The sequence below is a fragment of the Apus apus genome, chromosome 11, assembly GCF_020740795.1.
Source record: "Apus apus isolate bApuApu2 chromosome 11, bApuApu2.pri.cur, whole genome shotgun sequence".
Classification (NCBI taxonomy): Eukaryota; Metazoa; Chordata; class Aves; order Apodiformes; family Apodidae; genus Apus; species Apus apus.
Window position 1 is genome coordinate 9,479,466 of NC_067292.1, and position 21,679 is coordinate 9,501,144.

General features: G+C 40.8%; 1 protein-coding gene and 1 long non-coding RNA gene across 5 annotated transcripts in view; one reads left to right on the forward strand and one right to left on the reverse strand.

Moving 5' to 3' along the window:
* Positions 1–19,186, forward strand: part of WTIP (WT1 interacting protein) — an 81,485-nt gene extending 62,299 nt beyond the window's left edge. For 3 of the 4 annotated variants that reach the window (XM_051629612.1, XM_051629614.1, XM_051629616.1), the window contains 5 exons: positions 7,261–7,323; positions 9,633–9,763; positions 10,775–10,826; positions 12,579–12,647; positions 15,003–19,186. In XM_051629612.1, the coding sequence (XP_051485572.1) occupies positions 7,261–7,323; positions 9,633–9,763; positions 10,775–10,826; positions 12,579–12,647; positions 15,003–15,155 (468 nt within the window). In that variant the 3' untranslated portion in view covers positions 15,156–19,186. Of the gene's footprint in view, positions 1–2,275; positions 6,907–7,260; positions 7,324–9,632; positions 9,764–10,774; positions 10,827–12,578; positions 12,648–15,002 lie in introns of those variants that run through there. The other variant, XM_051629615.1, reaches the window with a different exon arrangement.
* Positions 15,086–21,232, reverse strand: LOC127389277 (uncharacterized). The gene is made up of 4 exons (XR_007890606.1): positions 21,094–21,232; positions 19,679–19,842; positions 17,198–17,770; positions 15,086–15,151 (listed from the first exon to the last, which is right to left on the reverse strand). It is a non-coding gene; the product is annotated as an uncharacterized LOC127389277 (long non-coding RNA).
* Between the last annotated feature and the right edge of the window lie 447 nt (positions 21,233–21,679).

The window sequence follows — 21,679 nt, forward strand, 5'->3', positions numbered from 1 at the left end:
AAGACTGGAGGAAGATCTATCACTTTGCCCATAAATCCTCAAAGAGAAAGGCTCTAAAAACTTCATTTTGCACATGCCAACCATAAAGAGAGACTTGACATACTGCAGTCTTCCAGGAGGCTGTTGGATGTCCCCTTTTTGCCCTTCCCAGCCCAGAGAGTGGGAAATAGCCCTTCCCACTTGCTGGGGCCCTAGGAAGATAGTTTTTATGTAGTGTAATGGAAGCTGGTCTCAGCTGGAGTCAGAGGTTTGATTTTTCCATCTCGGCAAGAATAAGTGTTTGGAGATTCCCCCCTGGGAGGTGAGCACTGGGACTAGTGCATTAGTCAGAGAGCCCATTGCTGCTAAGAGAGACTCTCAGAAAAAATGGAAAAGGTAAGTGATTAAAGTTGCAACTTGTGTCCATCTCATATCTAATGGGAATCACAGAGCAAATGGAGTTCTAGATAACTGTGGTGATGTTGTATTTAGGAGACTCATCAGAGAACAGACATGGGTGTTTATTGATGTGTTTAACAGAATGACGGAACCAAAGCTTAGAAAGGGATTTGCTGCAATATTCCTGATGTACAGAAGTGCAAGGAAGTCTGTGAGCGTTGTAAAGGCACTGATGGCTCTAGGTTGGGAAAGGAGGTGCTTCCAAGTTCCAGGGACATCATGAATGCTGAGTGTTGCTGTGCTCCCAAATACTGTAACTGAAAACAAAGGCAAAGGGGTTATTGTGTGTTACTGTAACTGACACACAGGGGAGTGGTGTTCATGTTGTTACTTGTGTGTCTCGCTCCAGCCCTTCACTGCCAAAAAAATGCAAATACTTTCCTTCCTGGATTTTTGCTAAGTTTGTAGTATGCCAGTGGTCCTGGTTTTATTTTATAAATTAATTTGACAGTAATGATGATCGATTGAGGCATTCTGAATTGAAGTATTGCATCAAACCTACAGATGGGCTTAAAGTTCAAATTTTAAAATACTTAGGGATAGAAAAATGTTGATTGGTCTCTTTAAATCAGCATGAAGAGTGTGTAGAGCTGGCAGTTGGGTTCACCTCTCATTCTATAGTGCTGTGTGCAGTATCAAGAAGTTACAAGTCCATTGAAACTGGTGGCAAAGTCCCATTGACTTCAGGGGGGGAGGGTCTGGATTTTCTCCCAGGAGTTTTTAAAATTTTTAAAGCTGGAGGATGCTGCAGACACTGCGTGGCATGGCAAACTGCAGGTCTCCTAGCTGAAGAAAACTGGTGTTTTGAAATAGGAGACCAACTGGAGTTGGAGTTTTAAAGAGCAATACACAGGCAGTACCTAGGGCCAGGTGATAATTTAGGTGAACACACTATGATGAAATGTCAAATGAGTAAAGTCTATATTCACTAAAAGGATGCTCAGCATTCCTTGAACAAGGGTTATGGATTGCTAAATGGGTCACGGGAATCACTCTCTGGGCTTTGACAAAATAATATGTATGATTTCTGATATGTATCACTATGGAGCAGCTTTTGAAACTATCCTGTACTTTGCATTTTCTAGTGGAATGGTTTGAAGAGCATGTGAAAGTTCAGTTGGTTTCATGCCAGACAGTCCTCCCCTATTTCCTCTTGAGATGGTGATCCAAGAAGTCAGATTATCCTGGTTTTCTTATATTACATTGACAAGTAAATTACAATAACTGAAGCACACTTAAAAGAACTAGAGCTCTTTCTAATTACGTGTAACTCCTGTCAAACACTTGTAAGCAACAGCATTACTTTTTTTTTCTATGGGAGAGCTAGGAAAAAGAATGTGAGAAAGGGGTGTGTTTCCACTTCTGTAGTAAACGTTGGTATTAGTTGCTGTTATGTTTTGAATTGAAATCTTTCAACAACTGTTTTGAACAAAATCCAGGTTGTTTTTTCCAGGAAGGTATGTTCTATTGTAGACAGTTTCTTTGGCAGTGTAGGTAATAGATGGTAGCAGTGACAATAAACAACCTAAAGCAAGATTTACAGTGCTGTGCAATGAGAAGTGTTCTGCAGTGTGAATCAAGTTAATTGATTTTGGGCTGTATGATATGATGCAGAGTTAAAGTTGCTTCAGCCGTTTTTTTCTTGATCATCATCATTGTAAAGCTTCCACAGGACTTTGTTTAAGGAAGATCTAGGTAAGAAGATAATTATTGGCGCTTAATCAGACAGAAAGTTGCCTTTGTGAGTGCTCACACAGGGTTCTCTGAAGGCTCTATAGGAAGTAAATGGCTATTCCCTTCTTAGAGGCTATAAAATGCCTGACTAAGGCTAAGGCAAAGTTAGCTACCAGCTGAATTCCAGATTTTTGGCAGTTTTGTGTGTAGCAAGACCAACAGCTACCTCTGTGCAGAACATGAAGTCCCTCCTTGCCTTACTGTGTCCTTCAAACATAACAAAGTAGAGATGCAGAAGCAAGAAGATAAGGTGTTGCAGTAGTGTTTCCTCACTGGCAGCAAGACAGGCTGAAGCAACAGGGTATATTAAAGGGTTTCAGTGAGATGAAGAGTAAAGTTCTGGACTATTTCCCTTTGGTTTAATCTCTGCCACCTGACATGAGGCTCCCCCGTCTTTGAGCCTGAGAAGGCCTCATTTTGTTCAGTTCTCTTTAATCGCTGCATTTAAATGTGTGTGTAAAAAAACCCAACAACAACAAAACCCCATCTGCATGAAACCAAATTTGATATTCTCTCCCTCTCTTAACGTGATCCCATGAATTTCTTGCATTGTTGAGTCCCATGTACTAAGGGTCCCATGCAGAGCACAAACAATAAAGCAGTGAGAAGACAGATGCTCTGCTAATGGGAAACCAAGGAGAAGAGAGTCTGTGAGGGATTACAGGCAGCCTGGGGTTGGAATACATTATTAGCATAGCACCCAATTCAGAAATTGGTTTTCAGAATTAAATGCCTGAAGCATTTTGGCAAAAACTCCTGATCATCCCTCTCAAAAGCCCTTAAAGCATAAAAGAATAGGAATCTCAAGTCTGGGCTGAGCAATCACATTTGGTGACCTTGCAGGGCTGTAACCATGAATTGTAGTTTTTATGGCTTCATTCCATTACCAGGGCAGCACCTGCCACACCTATTGAAACGTAACCCACTTGATCTGCATGCACAAACCTTTAGCAGGTTTTGAACATCCTCATCAAAGAAGAAAATGGGCCTGAATGAGATTCCAGGGTCTGTTTCCAGGAGGAAGGTTTTGTTTTGTTGAGTGCGTAACAGCAGGGAAGTGCATCAGCCTCTCCTTAGGCACAGATGGAGAAGCAGCAAAGTCTTTTTCAAAGATCTGACATTGCCTAAGGTAGAAAGTTTGGGTCCTGAAGCCTTTTTCAGGCATGCTATTTTCTGAATGTTTTTGCTTTTGAAAATCATGATGAGAACATCAAATTTTAAAAGATCCTGGGTAGACAACCAAGTTTGGTTACCGGACTGAGGACAAACAGGAGAAATTGTTTCTCATAGTACTTGGTGGGATTATCCTCCATGCATAATTGATCATTATATGCTCAAAATTCATTGTTAATTTCTTTTGGGTATATTGCACATTAGACAGAAGAGTTATAAACCCCAAGATTATCACAAGAGTACACTAGCAGGCCTAAATATTCAGGACAGAGGGGGACTTGTTTTCCTCTTACATTGCATTCTTGGACAGAATCATTAGATTATTTTTTTTTTTGCCCATTTGATAATCAAAGTATAGTGGACAGGAAACAAAAGAAAAGTTCAGCCAGCCAAGTCTTCTACTTTATTCTGCTACTCTAATATAATCAACATATTTCTTGAGGTTTATTTATCCCAGAGTCTTATTTTATATAAGTATCATTGGGGAGCTTGATTACAAGGTCTTGATTCATGCACATAAAGTGAAATTTTAGTATCCTGGGAGAAGTTAAGGACAAGTTAAATATGGGAGAAAACAGCTGGGACCAAACAAATCAGGAAAAATAATTCACCAGGTCTTCAACATGCACTTGTTTTCTGTGCATCCTGGTAACTAGCATCTTATTTCTGAGCCATGCAAGTGGGAGTAAAGAGTAACACTTCATTTTCAGTTTTGAATTTCAGAGCTGTTTTTTTTATAACAACTTCTTTCAATGTTTTTATATATGTTTAATGAGCATACTGGACATATGGGAAAGTTCAGAATTAGGCTTCTTATTTGTCCTGGGTACAGACTGTCTGTAGACTTCTGAACATTTCTGTCTAGATTTGAGATTGCCCTGTGTTTACATCATATTACTGATCTGCCAACAGAATATATTTTAAAAAACAACAAAAACTGGCACATACGAAACCCTTATAGAGTAAGGCTAGTATTGAGCCCAGTACTGCTTACATCCCAAATGAAACTATATGTATAGAATACCATGTGTACAGGAAGCATAGCTGTGATTTGGCTTCTCCACTAGAGTCTTGCCCATCAGCCTGTATTACCTCACTGTTTCACCTGTTTTTCATGTCTCCAGATTACTAGGGTAGGCTGGTGTGCACAAAAGCTCTTTTCCCCTCCAACTCTGTCAGTAATAAAAGAAGCTATAAGTCTGTCGAGCAGAACCTCCTCTTCTCTTGCAGTTACCTAGTTCACAAGCTCTGGGGGACCTGTGCTTCTTCCACCCAGCCATATTGGAAACCCACCATCAGGGAGGCTCCTAAGTGTGCTGAGAGATAATAAAGAGGCCATTCTGCCTTGTCTGCAGACTGGAGCAAGTCACAACTTCTCTCTCATTGCACACACAGGATTTGTGAAATTTAATAATAATCAAGCGCTTCAAAGACAGAGGTTGCCAATTTTAATTAGTATTTTAAGACTTTGTTTGTAAGCTCTGTTTCTAAAACTGAAAACTTAACACAACAGCCCTGTTTGAGCTCTCCAAGCTAAGAACAAACACTGCAAAGCAGAAGTTGACAGGTGAGCTACAAAATGTAGAGAAAATAATTGTTTACCTTTCAACAGCAGTGTCCATGGTACTACTATCATGGAGAAAACAGTGCAGCTGTTTTCCAAAGCTGTTGCTCTTTTCCAGTCCAAATACATTGAAAGCACAAGCAGAGCTGAATCCAAACCCATCAAGTCTCCAGTTTGTCTGGGGTCAATCCTATGATCAGAAAAGAGTGGTAAAGGACAGCTCCCTGAGCCCAGGAAGTATGTTATCACTGCTATCAGACTTACTTTTATTCTGTGAATTCTTCTTAATTGGGTAATCCAGTTCTGGATATTTTTGACAAATAACAATTCTTGTGTTAAAAACAAATAATGGTTTTAAGTTAATAGGGTTAGTCATATAAAGAGCTATTTCATGTCGGCAAAACCTTTATTTCTGACAAGCAGTGTAATTTATGACAGTCTACTTAGCACTGAATGTCATTAATCTGACCAGTATGCCATTCTGTTCCTGGGGAATAATGTTCCTTCTTAATCAATAGCTGGGTAGGTGCTCCTTTGCATTCCTTATCACATGACAGCCAGATGGTACTGGTAAATTCATTCCAGGAGGATTTTAGAATTAGCTGGGTTTATACTATTGTTAATCCTCTGCTGTCTGCGCCACCAGGATCTACCCACCTGTTTCCAGTAACCCTTGATTTCACAACCTTAGGAAATAGTCTAGCCAGGTGGTTACTCAGATACAGTGCGGCCAAAAAGTTTCCCAAGCAGTGAGGCCTTTTTCTGCATCAGTAAGAAAAAGAAAAAAAGCAAACAGTGTTCTTGCAGAAGTAGCCAGCTAGGACTGCCCACCTCTATTTGTTCCTCAACACCCTGATCTCTTTTGATGAAGTTTCAAAGTTTCAGATTGCATGAGCTGTGTTCCTCAGTGCATAGTAAATCTGGGGCTGTGACAGCTGCCATGCCATAATTTACTTAATTTTTCAGCCTGTCAGAGTGTCTGGGATAACTTTTCCTTCATAACTGATTTGTTGCATAGCAACAATAATTTTGTCTCCAACCTATTGATCTGAAGTAACATGTAAGCCCCTTTCACCAATGAAAAGGGATACAAATGGTAGCTCTGGGCTGAGAACCACTGGCTTTTGAAATGAGAGGACAGTTAATCTCCACTAAACCAAGGAGGGAATGGAGCAAGCCATAAACTCTGTTGGGCTGAGGCTCTGAGGATGCATTAGATGCCAGAGCCAATTAACCTGTGCTCTGGGAGAAGAGTCCAGTTTACGTTCATACCCCCCTGTTCCCTGTCCTTTATGTTCTGCAATTAAAGTACATTTCAGGTGAGCTTTGCTACAAACTTAATTGTTGAAATAAGCATCACTGTGCAATACTGTACAGTAACTGGGCACTTTGTGGCAGGGGTGCACACACAGCACTTGGTTTGTATGGGACTGCAGTGTGTGAGGGTAAAGTTCAGCCACTGCAAATACCAGTTTCAAAGTGACATGGTTGTAGTTCTTTGGGCAAATGCCTCTTGCCTGTGGGGTAATTGTTTGGTAGGTCAGTCATCTAGCCTGATAACCTTGATATTTTTTGTATACCTCTAACTACAGGGCTAAAGACAGACTTTGGCATCTGAAGCAGGATCTGCTTTGGGGAGGCAAGTACAAAGTTAAGGTCAAAAACACTTGGAGCTTTAGTCCCAAGTGGGCAAAGTATTTCCCCACTGCCCAGCCTTCCTGCTTCCCATCGTAGCCGGAATGTGGGCTGAGAGTTGGGGTTTGTGTCATCTTTCTGAGGTTACCTTAACTGTTGCCCTTATCGTGCAAGGAGCCCAAGCTCCTACAACTGGAATTTTACATTCCTCCCTGGATATAAAGCTTCGTATCCACAAGGAAGCTAAATCCTCCCTGGGCTTCTCTTCATTTTTGCAGCTTGCACATAGCACTGAGTTAAATGTAGGTCCAAAATCTGAGGTCAGTAAGCATCTGGCCACTAATCTGAGCAGGAATCAGGAGGTAAGTCTTATGTTAATTTCTTCCCCAACAACAACAACAATCAAAAGAGTGAATTCAAGCTAATTCCAGCATACCAAATGTGAACTTGCCAAATAGGCTTCAAAAATCAAAATCAAAATTAATATTGTTACACTGGAAATGTCAATGTTTGCAGAGGACCAGAAGGGCAGGCTGGTATCTGAGCATGCTGGAAGGGCAGAGCAAGGCTTCTGTCTCACAAACTTTTTGTATACTTTACTATCATATACAGCACAGGCTGGAGAATAGCTCAGTGTTCACTCAGAACGTATTTCTGCAGCTAGAGGAGTGACTACTAATAATCCTTTTTTTTTTTTTTTCCTGTTGTTTGAACAGTATTCAGGTTTTCAGCAAACGGCAGACAAGTGTTTTGTTTGTGGACACCTCATAATGGAAATGGTAAGACACCTTACATTCCTAATGGCAGGATAGCTTGCTTTTCTTGTACTTTGGTAGTGCACTGTGAGTCATTGTGCTTTTTTCCTAGTCAGACTGTCCTTGTGTCTTCACTGCTGTCAGGGTAATTTGTGGAACTCAGGCACTAAATAAACAAAAACACCTTCTTGCTCTATTACTGTTAAGTACAGTGAATTGGGCCTCTTTTCTACCTGAGTTTATGGGAGGCTGTTGTTCTGCCACATGCCAGTTTAAAAAAAAAGAATTTTAATACTAAAAGGGGAAAATACAGCACAGCTTTGTTATGAGGACATGGTAAAGGAAAACAGGCTCTGCTCTGTGAGACAGTAGAATAGCAAATTTCTGTCAGTTGGATGGAATGTGGTGGTGCATTAACAAGAGTCCTGAGGTTTGTTGCCCACTCTGTGACTTGTTTTACCTTCTGCTGCTTGCTCCTTATCAGTTAAAACACATTGTTGCTACTGGGATTGGTAGGGAGCCAGTAGTCAGAGTTACTTTTATAAGAAAAAAAAAATCAAAGGGCTATGGGATTGGGCTGGCAGCATTTTGGTGAGTGAAAGTAGGAAGAATTTAGTCTTGTTTTTCCTAAGCAGAAATTCCTAAACAAAACGAAGTGGCTTGCACATCGAACAAGTGCAGATCATGCAGTACATCTACTTTCCTCTTGCTTTAAAGTGTATTTGAACCCCAGCATGCCTAATAGAAGCAGCTGTTGCACTGCAAACACTGAGGTTCGGTAGGAGCTGGAACGGAGACTTTTCTAATGAGGATTTTGGCTCATATCCTGGCACCACTGGTTGGACAAGGATATTGTTCATTTTAGCCCAAAAGCAAATTTCTAGAGTTGTGTCATGCTGGGAGGGGGAGGGATATCCTGACTTGCTTGCTTTGAGCTGGCCTTTAATTGCAGAAATCCCAGGCAGGAGTCCATAATATCTCGTTGGTGGAGCTCAGTAGCTGGAAGCTTGGCAGGTGCTTGTCTGCCTTTCTCTCATCAGCAAGTGTGCTCTGAGAAAAGGACACAGTGCTGAGATCTCTAGGAATTAAGCACTTACTCGGCTAATTCTTTCGTGTTCCTCCGGGGACACGCGCAGGACAAAGGAGCCTGCGCGGTGCTGGTGCCCGATCCAGGTGCTGTGCAGAGCAGAGGCTGCACAGCCAGGCCAGCTGTGAGTAGCTGCTGAGACAGCAACGCCTGCACAGAGACCTTTCTGGCGAGGAACGTGTTGCAAACCAAACGGAGCCTGATGCCACTTAACTGATCAGAGACCTACAGGCTTCATCAGAGAGAAAAAAGGTTAAATTCAGTTGCTTTTGTGCATTTTTCCAATGCGCTACTTCTTTTCTTGTTGATTTGAACTTCATTCATAGAATCATCTGCAGGGCCATGAGAGCTTGGCCTGTGGACATTTTTCATCTCCAGTTTATTAGCAGCTCCAAGCTGAACGCTGTTGCTAGCAGATACTTTTAGAAATTATCTTCCAAAAGTATTTCTTAGACCTGAAATGTATGCAATCTGTGCTACAGCTTGTTGAAAGCTGCCTGACCATGACATCATGTCTCGGTCTTGGCAGAGGTTTGGCGCATCCTCCTGGATGTCCCAGTGCCACACTGAGCATTACATACAAGGATGCCAGGGGGGAGGGCTTCTGTTCTGTAGCAGTGTAGCTGAGGCTGCATCAGGACTTTGAAACCTTTAAAATGTGATAGGGAAGGTCAGCATGGGAAAAGCCTTGGCAGATAGATGGATCTGTATCCTAACACATGGATACAGATGGAATTTTAACAGAAACCAATGGGCTCCTGTGACTGAGTTGTAACCAGTCATTAACTGTGGTGGATTAGAATACTTAATTAATACAGGAAGACAAATTTATTTGCTTGTTTTGTAATTTTACATTTTGAGTAATGACTGGTTTTGATTCTGTCTGTCACAGCCTGTTAAGTTTTGTGAATTAACTCTGTATCCCAGTAACTTGTATTTGGCTGCAACAGATTTTCCAAGCAGTGGTCTCTGAAGCAGTATTTAATTTCTGTTGGCAGTCGTGGCCTTGCCCAGCTAAGACTGAGGGGCGTGAGCCTGATTTTTACAGTTCTCTCTCTTTACTGAAACCCACTGAAATAAGCAAGTTGATTGTTTTAAAAGGCCCCTTGCTGACAGATCTGCAGAGTGGTAATTTCATCCTGAAGTGCTTTTCTCACTGTCATTAGTAAGAACCAGACACAGCAGAATATGGAGGGGGGGGATCTCATGTATGTGCATCCACTTATTTTGCTGTTTGCCTCTTAAGATCTTACAGGCCCTCGGAAAGTCATACCATCCTGGCTGCTTCCGCTGCGTGGTGTGTAATGAGTGCTTGGATGGAGTCCCCTTCACTGTAGATGTGGAGAACAATATTTACTGTGTCAAAGACTACCATACGTAAGTACACAAATGCACTGTGTGCTTGGAAAAATTATAGTAGTCAAATTATTAGTGTAGGTAAACACTTTGTAGTAGATTAAAAGGGTTATTCCTATTTGCTCAGATGTCTTTCAAGTTCTAAGTCTCTCACGTTGCATTTGGGAAGTATTTTAAAGTTATATTAACTTCATGGGCCCAGTTGGTATACACTAACGAGATGATTTTGGAAATTGAGTTGTGTCAGAAGATGTACTTCTCTGGTGGCTGTTTCTCTGCTTCTTCCAGGATTTTCAATACTAATTAGATTAAGGTAATTCTGCAAGTGGTTAGGTTCTGCTGGTGGTTTCTAAGAGCTGAGGTTCTGCTAATGCATGAGACTGGTGAGTGTAAGTTAGGTTATCCTAGACTGGATGGTGGACATGTAATTAGGAGCTGGTGTTAGAATTATTTTAGCCTCACGTGACAAACAGTTCATGGTTTCAGTGATTGCTTTTGGACTCCTTTCTGCTCCTACTTAAAGGCAACGTGAATGCTCTTAGCTCCAGTCAGCCAATAACAGCTTATGCAGCAAGAGTAAAACAGTCTGAACTCAACTCTGTTGGTACCAAGTTGACCATGCTAGGAGGATAGTCATAAAATGCAGCTGTGGATAAAACAGGACCATTTGATGTATTTAAAGTAGATTCTAGCCACCATCAGCCCTTCTCTTACTTAGCATGGATATGCCTTCCTGATGTCAGATGGTGACAGTCTCAAGTGTCTGGAAGAATTTGAATGGCTGTAATGAGTAAAGGAAGGTAAGAGAAAGGGCTTATGTGGGAAGGGGGCTAGATTCACTGTTCCTAGAAATCAGGAAGGCCTAAGCAGTGAAGCTGGGGTAGATCAGTCTCATCAAATATTGAGAGGTGTTTCAAATCCCATGGAACTTTTATTTTGCAAAAAACAAGGCATGGTTAGAATAGCTTTCTTTTTTTCTACTTTTTGAAGAAGCTCTAACTGCGATTTGAACACTTTATTCTTTCACTCTAGGGTTTTTGCACCAAAATGTGCTTCCTGTAACCAGCCGATCCTGCCAGCACAGGTATGTGTTAACACAGACTGACTCTATCTAAACAGCTGTTGGCAAATCAACGCCTTCCAAAAATGTGTTAGATGCTTTTCCCTCCCTCTTCTAGAATCTGTGCTATGTCAGATACAAAATTAAATACAGCTCAGTAATAATGTCACTCCCAAACATTCCCAGAGGTTGTAATAGTCACAGTACTTATACAGCATACTACTTTGTATCTCTAGGGTGCTTTCCAGATCTTAATTATGCTGTTACAAATCTAATTTAATTGAAAGCTCTGAGTGGGGCTCCAAGAGCAACCCAAGAAGTAAAGTCCTGTTTATTTTTAGAATCTCTCATTAGCTCAAGTAGCAATTTTCCTTGTCTGCTACCTTTGCATTTCTGATGTGGATCTGTTACAATGCCCAAACTTGAACAGACATCCGAGGGTTGTCCTGACCCTGCTAAAAGGCCACACAGTCTGTCATCCTGGGTTGGCAAGGTAATGAAAGTACTGAAAGAGGTGCAAAAGACAACAGAAAAGTTGGCTAAAAGGAAAGCCAGATGAATGACCCACTTGTAACCTCAGCCTGTCCTGACAGTACAGTTAGCATGGTAAGACCTCTGCATTAAGACATATCTCTTCTGCCTGTTGTGCTCTGGTGGCTGCAGGACTCAGAGTTCCTATTGAGGTCACTGACCAGCTCATTTGTAAGCAAGGGCCTCAGCACCTCCCTCCTTTTTCTCTTGTCATGTTTATAGAGCCAGAGCTTGCATCCTGCAAGCTGCTGTGCCCCCATGGCTAGAGCCTCCATCACTGCACATTACTCTGTCATTACTGTTTCTGTTAAATGGCCACATCTCACAGAATTAAAAACCTTATAAAAACTGAGCCAGAACTGCTTGTTCTGGTTATGGGATGCAAGGAGAAAACCCCTATGTAAATTTCACTGAATATGTGTCTTAAAAAATGACTTGAAGAAAAAAAAAAAAAAAGGCAGTCTGAGTGCTGACTCATCTAATAGGAGAGATTCCATGTTCTTTCCCAGGGAGGTTTAGGTTAGTTCAAGTCTAGCAGTGCAGGCACTAACTTGCCCACAGCTTCTCTCAGACATAGTCTACGTCATATCTGATGCTCTAACCACACCTGGAGCTGCAAACAATGTGAGGCAACAAATTTAAAGAGCTGTCTTCAGAGTAGATCAGGGAAAGAGCCTGTGAGGTGACAAGAAAGGTATGGGCTGCTCTGCAGGGTCTGGGGCTCAGCCAGGAATGACACAACTGTACCACATCCACTCACACTGAGATTTTCGTCTGTGCACATAATTACCTGCCAGACTGGTATGTAAATCCCTGTGGGGTATGTAGGGTGACATGTACAGGTGCAAAATAGCTGTGCAGCAGATGGTTTGAGGGGAGTACCAGTCCTGCAGAACTCAGGCCAGGATTTCTGCAAGGAAAAGTTACCCAATCAAGTAATTTTGGCTGTTAATTTTCAGATCCTGGGTACCCTTGGAAAATTTTTTCATTTCCAGACTAATTTGTCCCTTGAGGATGAAGTTTTGGCTACACTTCCCAAATGACCTCTATAGCTTAGATAACGTCAGACACCCACACTGCTGCTGAACAGCAAAACAAGCAGTGCTCTTGTACCAAGGGACAAGACCCTCAGTGGTCACAGAGGGAATCCGCCAGGGAAGGACCTCACCAAAGCAGTAGGTGACAGAAGAGTGAGAAAACTCTTCTTCCAAGCCCGTTCTTACCTTCTCTCTGCTTCCCCAACAGGGCTCTGAGGAGACCATTCGGGTGGTGTCAATGGACAAAGACTACCACGTGGAGTGCTATCACTGCGAGGTAAGCACCAGGCAGCAGCAAAGCTCAGCTGATCACCAGCAGCCTCGTGGTGGGTGCCCAACTCACACCCCAGGGTGCACTTGTTGGCTCTTGCACACCTGGGCAGGTAGGCTCTGCCCCGTGGCTCCTGGAGGGAGGCAAAGGGATGAGTGCTAGCTGGGCTGCAAGTGGTGCTGTCATCCCCTGTACCAAATCAATTTCTATTTTCCCCCAGCTTCAAAGCTGTGTTTGATTGTTTGGGATAAATTTTCTCAGCACTTCCAGATGGGGAGAGAATAACGAGTAGGTACCAGTTCACTTTTTCCTCATCTTCGGATACAACTTGTATAGCTGTGACCTGAGGAGACCTGAATTCATGTTGCCTGTGCAGGGAAGGACCCTCCTTCCTACACTGGAAAGCTTTTCTAGGTTATCTGTGTTTTTTCTATTCTGAATGAATATTGATTCTTTACTAGAAAAGGAGACAGGGATACCACTGATCTTCTGTGACCTTTTTGGGAGGAGTTTCTTTTTGTGCAGAATATTTAAATGTTTATTGGGGCAGATCAAGCTGAGGGATTAGTGCTTTTGCTTCAGAGAGGAAAACTGAGCTCAGTTCCAGCTCTGCATCCAGCAGCATGATGAGGGAAACAAACTCTTTAATTTGGGATCCCCCCAAAACTTCCTTTTGCTGTTGGTTTGGCACAATGATGCAACAAGCAAATACCCATACAGCTCCTAACGGTGCTATGTAATTCTCTTGGCACCAGAGGCAAAAAATGCAGCAATATCCTCCACGTGCTTTTGCACAGAAAGGTTTTACAGAGACTTCCAATTGAGGGAAAAAATTAAAAAATTCAGGTTATCTTGAAATGTATATGAGCCTAAATGTAAGGAAGACCCCCATCCACTTAGGTATCTCGTTCCAACAGAGATATCCAATACTTCATCCTTCTCTATTAATTTTTAAAGAGAAATTGGCACAGGAAATTGCAGCATTTTGGAGAGCTCTACTTTCCTCCTCCTTTTCCCCCCATCTACTGCTTTGTGCAGGCTTCACCTAAGATGACAGCTCCCTCCCCTTCTCTCTCAGGCTATTGACTTTATATTAGAATGTCCCAATGGGGGTTTATTTGCAGTTCTGTTTCATTATTCATTTCTCCATTCTCCTTCCAGTTTGAGGCAAATCAAGCTCCCTCCACATCTGCCCAGCATGCCAGAGGGCATTTATGTACAGAATCAGGGAGTTAACCATGTGTTTACAGGGGTAGGTAACCCTGTTAACCCTGCCTAGTGGTCTCCAATCAGGCTCTCCAACTGTACACACTCTCTCCAGATACTGCTAGAAAAATGAGTGCCAGTACTTTGAGGTACTCACATGGAGGCTTTTGTGACTTACGTGGCCACTTCTGAAATGCTGTTAATGTCATCGTCACCTGGTAGCCATGCAGAATCTGTGCTTTGGTTGGAAACTTTGCTGCTTTTCTGTGTCATCTCTTTCTTCTGCAACCAGTTACCTTCTGCTGAGGAGTTTCAGCTGGTTAGCAGAGCAGTAGAACCCCATTCTAAAACTGAAACCCACTGAGGAGGCAGGCTTTCTCATTGCAGAAAAGGAATACAGTTTTATAGAGGGAACAAGGTATGAACACTTGGCACATCTGTAAGGTATCTGATATTGTCAGATGCTAACAATAAATTAAATGACAAATCTTACCTAGAGGACTAAAAAGTTATACAACATATAGTAACACACAGAAAACTACCTTGGTAGAAACTTGGATTAAAGCCTTCTAAAAGTAACACTCCAGTGTTAAAGCTTACTCTTAAAACCCCTTTTTCATTCTTATTTCAGCATTGTAAAATTTGAGGATTTTAACCTGAGCTATAAAAGCTGAAAGATCATACTTTGTGTCCAATTAAAAACTTTGCACCGGTTTTCAATACTAAAATTACCTGTATGCCCAACTTGTTCAGCTTGCTTGTTGGTTGTTGTTAGTTTTTTTCCTTTCTATTAAGTGTGCAGATACATACTTAGAATCTTTGGTTTGTCAGGATTGGTCACAGCAATAGTTTTTAAGTAACATACTTGAAACATCAAATCCTAGCACAATCAATGCTTATTAGATGAGGAAGAGACCAGAATGGGAAACAACAGGGGGGAAATGCTGGGTACTCCTCTACACTGTGCTGTTTGATTTCAGTGATGTCATTTTGCTTAATATGAGATAGTCAAGGTCCACCTACCAAAAACTCTTTAGGTTGCGGGCTTTGGAGGCATGGGAGGGAGCTCTCGGGCTTCTGCAGGATAGCTCAACATTGCTGGGAGAAGACCTACTTGAATCACTCACTAATTTGGGATGTGTATGTTTCTTCTAGGATTGTGGCTTGCAGCTCAATGACGAGGAAGGCCATCGTTGTTACCCATTAGAGGGCCACTTGCTCTGCCACAGCTGTCACATCAGGCGCCTTAATATTAAACTGCCGTCACATCCACCTCCGAGCTACCCGATGCATGTCACAGAACTCTGAAAGACATTTCCACGACCAGTAAGCCATTTGAAAGAAAAGAAAAAAAAAATCTAAAAAAATGACTTTTCTGTTCCCTTAAAGATGAGATTCCAGTAATAAGCATCTAAACCAGCTATTTATTTTTTAAATCAGAGGTGAGGGGTCCTTTTCAGGTCTTGTACATATGCATTCTTTATCTGATGTTTTCACTGAGACACTGTCTACTTGAACAAATAATTCACCACTAAACTGTAACTGTAAATGGCAGCATTTCTAAAAAAAATGATACAAAGGGCTGTTCTGCATTTCCTAGTCACTTTCCTTCAGTGGAGATTTTGCCCAAGTAAGGAGTGTAGAATTACTTTCCAAAAGTTAGCACCTTATCATACTGCAGCAAGCATGGTAAGATAAATGCTAGCATTTTAGCTAGTTTTGTTGAATTCTGGTCTTAGAGAATACAGTGTCACATTTTAAAAAATGTAGATTCCCAGAAGTAGTGAATAGGAAGAAAAAAAGTGTTGTTAGCAGTGACAGTTTTCAGCATGGGTTAAACAATGGCATTCTGTGAAGAAGCATCTGGCCAGCTTTCCATCCTGCAAGGTTCCACAGTCATCCAAAGACTATTTAACTTGCAAATAAATGTGGCAAGCATCTCATAAAATATGTCTAAAAGAATGGCACGTGCAAGGTCGTAAAGTTACAGACCTCTGTAATTGCCTGCCATGTACAAATGTAGCCATGGTTTCAAAATGCATTTGTAGCAACGTGGTGATTTGGCACTTACTAAAGAATTCATCATTTAAAACTTGTTTTCCAGTAGGGTTAGGCAGCCCCTTCCTATGCAAAGGTACACTTGTCTTTATACTACTTGTTTTTGTACAAGACTTCATTTGTTGCAACTGCTTTATGATTGTATGTTGATACATTGTTAAAAAAAGAGGGGGGCAGTGGTTTTTGTATTATCTTTTCAGCTTTGTGTTCTTTTCTAGATGTACTTTTTTTGAACTGATTACGGTGATTGTCTTCATTGGGAAACAAAGTACAGTTTAGCAGAAATAATAATTTAGAGAGCCAGACCACTGAAACATTGGTGTTTTATAACAAGTATTAGATGTACATAGAATGTACACACTTTCATATTTTGCATAAGCTTTTACAGTAACCTCAGAGCTCTGGGGAAATACGTGTCTTCCATATAGGAAGTTAGACAAATGTTTTTATGGTTTGTTTTCTACCATGTGTTGATGATTTACATGCAAATCACACATCTGTATGTTTAAAAAATTCCTTGCATTCTCATGAGAATTGATCCAGCCTTCCTGAATTTATATTTTAAATACATCCATCATTGCTGTCTTCAACTGTGTCCAAAATTACAATAAAATAAAATTCTGCTGCTCCAGAGGAAGTGGAAATACCAGACCAGATTCTCCACATGTGAAAACTGGGGACATTTCCATGCCAGTCCTTGACACATCAAGAATCTGACCAATCCATTTGGAAATGATCCCATGTTAAATTCAGCACACAGACTGATGAAATTACTTATTTGGCAACACCATTGCAGTTTGGTTTCTTATGCTCCATTGATTTTTTTAAAGCCATTTGTGGTGCTCTTGAAAAGTACAAAGAGCAGCCAATGGACACTAATTTCTAAGTGGAATAATTAACTCCCTTAACAGAACTTTTTGATAGTCTGGAATTTCCTTATGGGGGATGAGAGGGGGCAGGAAAAATTCCTGTGAACTATTTATTTCTGTTAGTAAAGAACAAAAGGTATGTTTCCTGAACTTTTGCCAGACTTCCATTGGCCTAGATTAACCCATGCTACTGAATGCTCTGTGGCAAGTCAGATGCTCCTTTAAAAAGTTATTCCTAATTAATACAGACCGGTTTATAATTAACATATTTAATGTGATAGTCATGTTTTGAATGTGATAGTCCTGTTTTGAAGGAATTGCAGTGCAACTAGTGCCGTTTCTACAGCGTGACCTATGAGGCCTGGCCTGCAAAAGAGAGGACAGTGGGTGCATGCACAATTGTTCTGCTTTCGCAGACATTACCTCTGTGTCCACAGTCAGCAGCCCAGCCTCAGAGGGACGTGGAAGAACATGTGCCTCTCACTCAAAACAGCAAGTGCTAGAAAAGAGAAGAAAAAAAAATTGCTTTAAAGTGCTTTGTATCACTAGGTCAATTCCTTCAGGTTATTACAAACATGGAAGATATCAGAGCTTCAGGATAAACTTTTAGCATCAGCTGCAATGTAATACTTTTTCCATTTAAGGAAGGTGCTTTGGACCACATTTAGCTTTGAGGCATTTTTACTTGCTTGTCTTTACAATAAGGAATCCAAATGAAGAAAATAATCATTCAAATACACGGAGATAGTTTGGGTAGGTTCCTGTGAACAGTACTCACCGTACTGGAAAAATGCTTTGCTCTACCAGTATAGAAGCAAAACCTTCAACGTGGTGGTGATTCTGGTGTCCAGTCCTGCCTTCTGCCAGTGCCTGCCTTAGCACTTTGCCTCCTTCAGTGTCAAGTTTCAGTTTCCCCTCCAACACACTTTCCAAGGGACAGCACACGATTCAACATGTACATACCACGCCTTGACTTCTTTTGTTAACACGGGCATACTGTAGAGCATAATAATATTTAATTTCATTTCACATGTTCATTTGTCAGTCTCTCATAGTTCTACACAGATCCAATGTGTTAAGTATCATCATGGTAAAAATATCAAAAGGTAGTATTGCAATATAGAATAAGTAGTGTTTAAAACCAGAAAGCAGCAGTTGTTCCAGTATTTTCTATAGGCAGGTGCATTCCATTACTCTAATGAAGTACAGCTTTGTTTTTCCAGCATCTACTACAAAAACGGGACCTTGAGGGAAATTTACCAGTATTTGTGGTTGGTTGGTTTTTTTCCCAAGGAAAGAGAAAAATAAAAGCAAATCTAAAATAATGATGTGCTGTAGTCTTTAGTGCTAGTGACAGTTTCTGCACATTTTGCCTCCTGTCTGGGAAAGTATGTAAATGAGAAAACTTCTTTTAATTATTTTCTTAAAGGAGTATTCTTATGTTAAATCAGTTCAACACAGACAAACTTCCTAGAGTTCATTTTATGATCCAGTTGTTCTTCAGAAGCCTTTGCTACACTTTCAGAATATTTTCATAAAGTCAAAACAATAACAAGTTCTCAGTTGCATCAGGATTACACCTTTCCATTTTGGTAAGGAATCTGACAAAGTCCCTGCAGCACAAAGCCCTCATAGGCGATTCAGAGTCTCTCCTGCACTGGATCACAGATTCCAAAGAAAGGACCAAAATAATAATTTCAAAACAAAACAATGCACTCAGATAATTGAGCTTTCAGTGAGGGGTTTTGTTTGGGTTTCTTTCCTTTTCCTTTCACCTGTGTGCACGTGTGTGTGTATATATTTTGTAAGGTGGAGCTTCAAAAGGAAAACATGGTTAGAGGAGCTCTTTAAGATCAGAAATTCCAGAGTAGTTAAGTAAACCAAAGCTCTAAAGGAGACAAAAGCTGCTTTCTTGTGTTTCAAGAAAAGTTTAAAAGTTTGTGATTCATCCTATAACTAATGCCGTAACTAGAGTATATAATTTGACTTAAATTAAGTTTTCATTTGAGAAATATTTTCATTTTCTTTAAAAGAATATAGTTTTCTTCCAAGAACTTGGACCAACATTGATTTTTATTTTGTAGGAAATATATAAATTCCCAGTTTGTATATCATGTAACTAGTTTACATGCTGAAAATATACATTAGTTTAACTATTTTTGTATATATATCCTTGTAAAACCTTTCCATGTGCTCTGTCTTTTAGTCTTTAGAATTACTTGTGGTTTTGTGTTTCAGTGTTTGATTTCCTTGATTGTTGAAGAAAAAAATTGGGAAATGTAGATTTATTTATCTAAAGAAGAAGCTACTTGCTATCATCCTAAGTTATTTAATATTAAAGTCAGAAGTTTCATTTAACCTTAGATGCTGTAATCTGCTTTTTCAATAAAGACATTTTGTAGTTATCTCTGATTTTGTAGTTTGTTGCATGGAAGTATTTTATTTTTTTTTAATCTAGGTGGGAACTAAAACCAGTTTCAGGAGACCCTTGTATTGCTTACAGAAGTGCCTAACTGATATTAATTGACTGCAGCTGCATTCATGAAAGATTTTTGGTCCTCCAGTGCAAGTGTTACTAATTAAGGTCTAAAATGTGCCCACAGCTAATGCTTTGCAGCTGCACTTAGAAAATAATTTAACCACTCTGGCAATTTTTAATTAAGCTTTAACCAGTCTGGCCAGTTCACATATAGGATAGTCAGTACTGAGGAACACTTCTTTTTCAAGACTCCCATTATTTTTTTGAGTTCCAGAAGAGAAGTGCTTGCCTGGGCTGTGAACTTGCATAGCTTTAAGCACTCAGACCCTGGCCTGGGGAATTTTCTTTTTTTTTTTTTTTTTTGCTAAGTCACAGTAATCCAGAGCTTTGATAGGATCAAAAAGATGTTTTGAAATATATTTTACCTTTCTGAAGCTCTTTGCTACTTTCTTGTCTTCAGCTTCATGGCACAGGTGGGAGCTTAGTCATATTTACCTTCTGCATGCAGTGGTCCTGCAAGAGCTCTAGCATCTGTCAGCCTAAAGGAGCATCAGTGCTTTTGTCTCAAAGCTATGGCCAAAAAGGGTACCTGGGGAAAGAGGCAAAAAAACATTTTCTTCCTGGTTTCCACATATTCAGAGGGTTTCCTTTCCATTAAGCTGGTCAGTCTGCCATCCTTGTGGATGCTCTTCCCTTCAGTGACTTGTAGACCTCAAATAGTCAGAAGCTGCTACTTCAGTGTGATGCCACCCTCTCCAGCAAAGAGGTCTGCTCTGCCACCCTGGCTTTGCAAAGTACAAATGACTTTACATTTGGAAATGAAACTCAGTGGTGGTTTCCACACAATGGCTATTTTGGCAGTTTTTTTTTTTCTTTTGTACAGTCAGAATGGAAAGAGTTACAAATGCCATAATTGTTTTAGGGACATGGGCTGCACATACATGCTCTGAAACAGATTTACCACACTTCTATAGGGCCTTCACATATATGCTATTTTTTTCACTCTCATAATTAAAAAAAAAAAAAATCATTTAAAATGAGCAATTCATGTCCTTGAAGGAAGGAGGAAAAAAAAAAAAAAAGTACAAAGACTGGTCAACTCAAAGCATTTTAATAGTGCCTCACCACGTGTGTGGCACAAATGTAGTCAATAAATTCTAGGACATACTCTCAACGCAATATGAGTTTATACCAACCCATAACCAGCCTGGTTTTAAAGAGCAGAGTACTTACTTAAACATATGAACTGCCCTTCCTTGCAAGAAACAAATACTGGAAAATGAACATCCATTCACTGCACAGAGGTTGTGAGTGAGGATGCAGCTCCCAAAGGGGAGCACCACAGATGGCTGCAGTGTCACAGGACTCCCTGGCCCAGCATCCGAGCCCCCGGTGTGGAACAGGCAGCAGTTTGGTGACACATGGTTGCTAACCTGGCCTGCAGGTTATCAGGAGGGCTTTGCTAGCCTGGCTAGCAAGCCTTACCAGCCATCCCCAGGTCTGCACCCTTTGTCTTGCAGCTATTGAGTAAAACAAGGATTATTTTTTTTTCAAGTCATCTCAAAGCTGAACCAGAGACACTTGGCTAGTGCTGGGAACCATTAAGAATATGTGAACTAGGCTGATGAGGCTCACATCCCTGTTAATCAGCTTTCACTCCCCCTAATTTATAGACTTGTAGAGGAGGTTGGACAAAACTTCAGGAGGTGATCTGGTGCAACAGCCCACCAACACCAGACACACTCAAAGCAAAACATGTATGTGTGTTTATAGTGCCTATATATATATATATATATATAGAGAGAGAGATTATATAGAGATATACAGAGATATATAATACCTTAAATATTCCCTTGAATGCGTCGTTGGGGAAGCTGGAATTGCAGTCTCATTGCTGCCATTAGAGTATATCTTGATCAGCTCAGTCCAACAGGTAATAGCAGAGCTTCTCAGTGTTCACATTCAGTGTTCTAGGTTTCTTTCCAAGCCACCAGCTGGCTGGATCCCATGCCTTTAACTTCACACCAGCCAGCAGGACAAAAAGGTGGCAGAGGCTAGGAAACAAAAAAGGGCAAAGAACTAGCGATCTGCTGAAAACAAAGCAAACAACTTTTGGCCAAGTATGAGAGCTGCAGTTTGCAAAAGCATGGCAGGGTTTTTGCACAGGCAACAGCTGTGATTTTTTTTTTCCTAAAACTTCTCAATCACTGGTTTATTCTATACTAAACATTGGAACAACAACAGACACTTTTACTTGTGAAATCTATTTAAAAGCAAAGGACAGCAGTAGTCTGCAACTACATCCACTTTCCCATCCAAGAACTCACCTCATTTCTCTGAAGGCAGCTTAGGGCAGCAGCAACCTGCAAGCTTCTTCCTGCTTTCTGCCCTACTTGCAGGTCTGATTTCATGCAGCCTTAACAAGC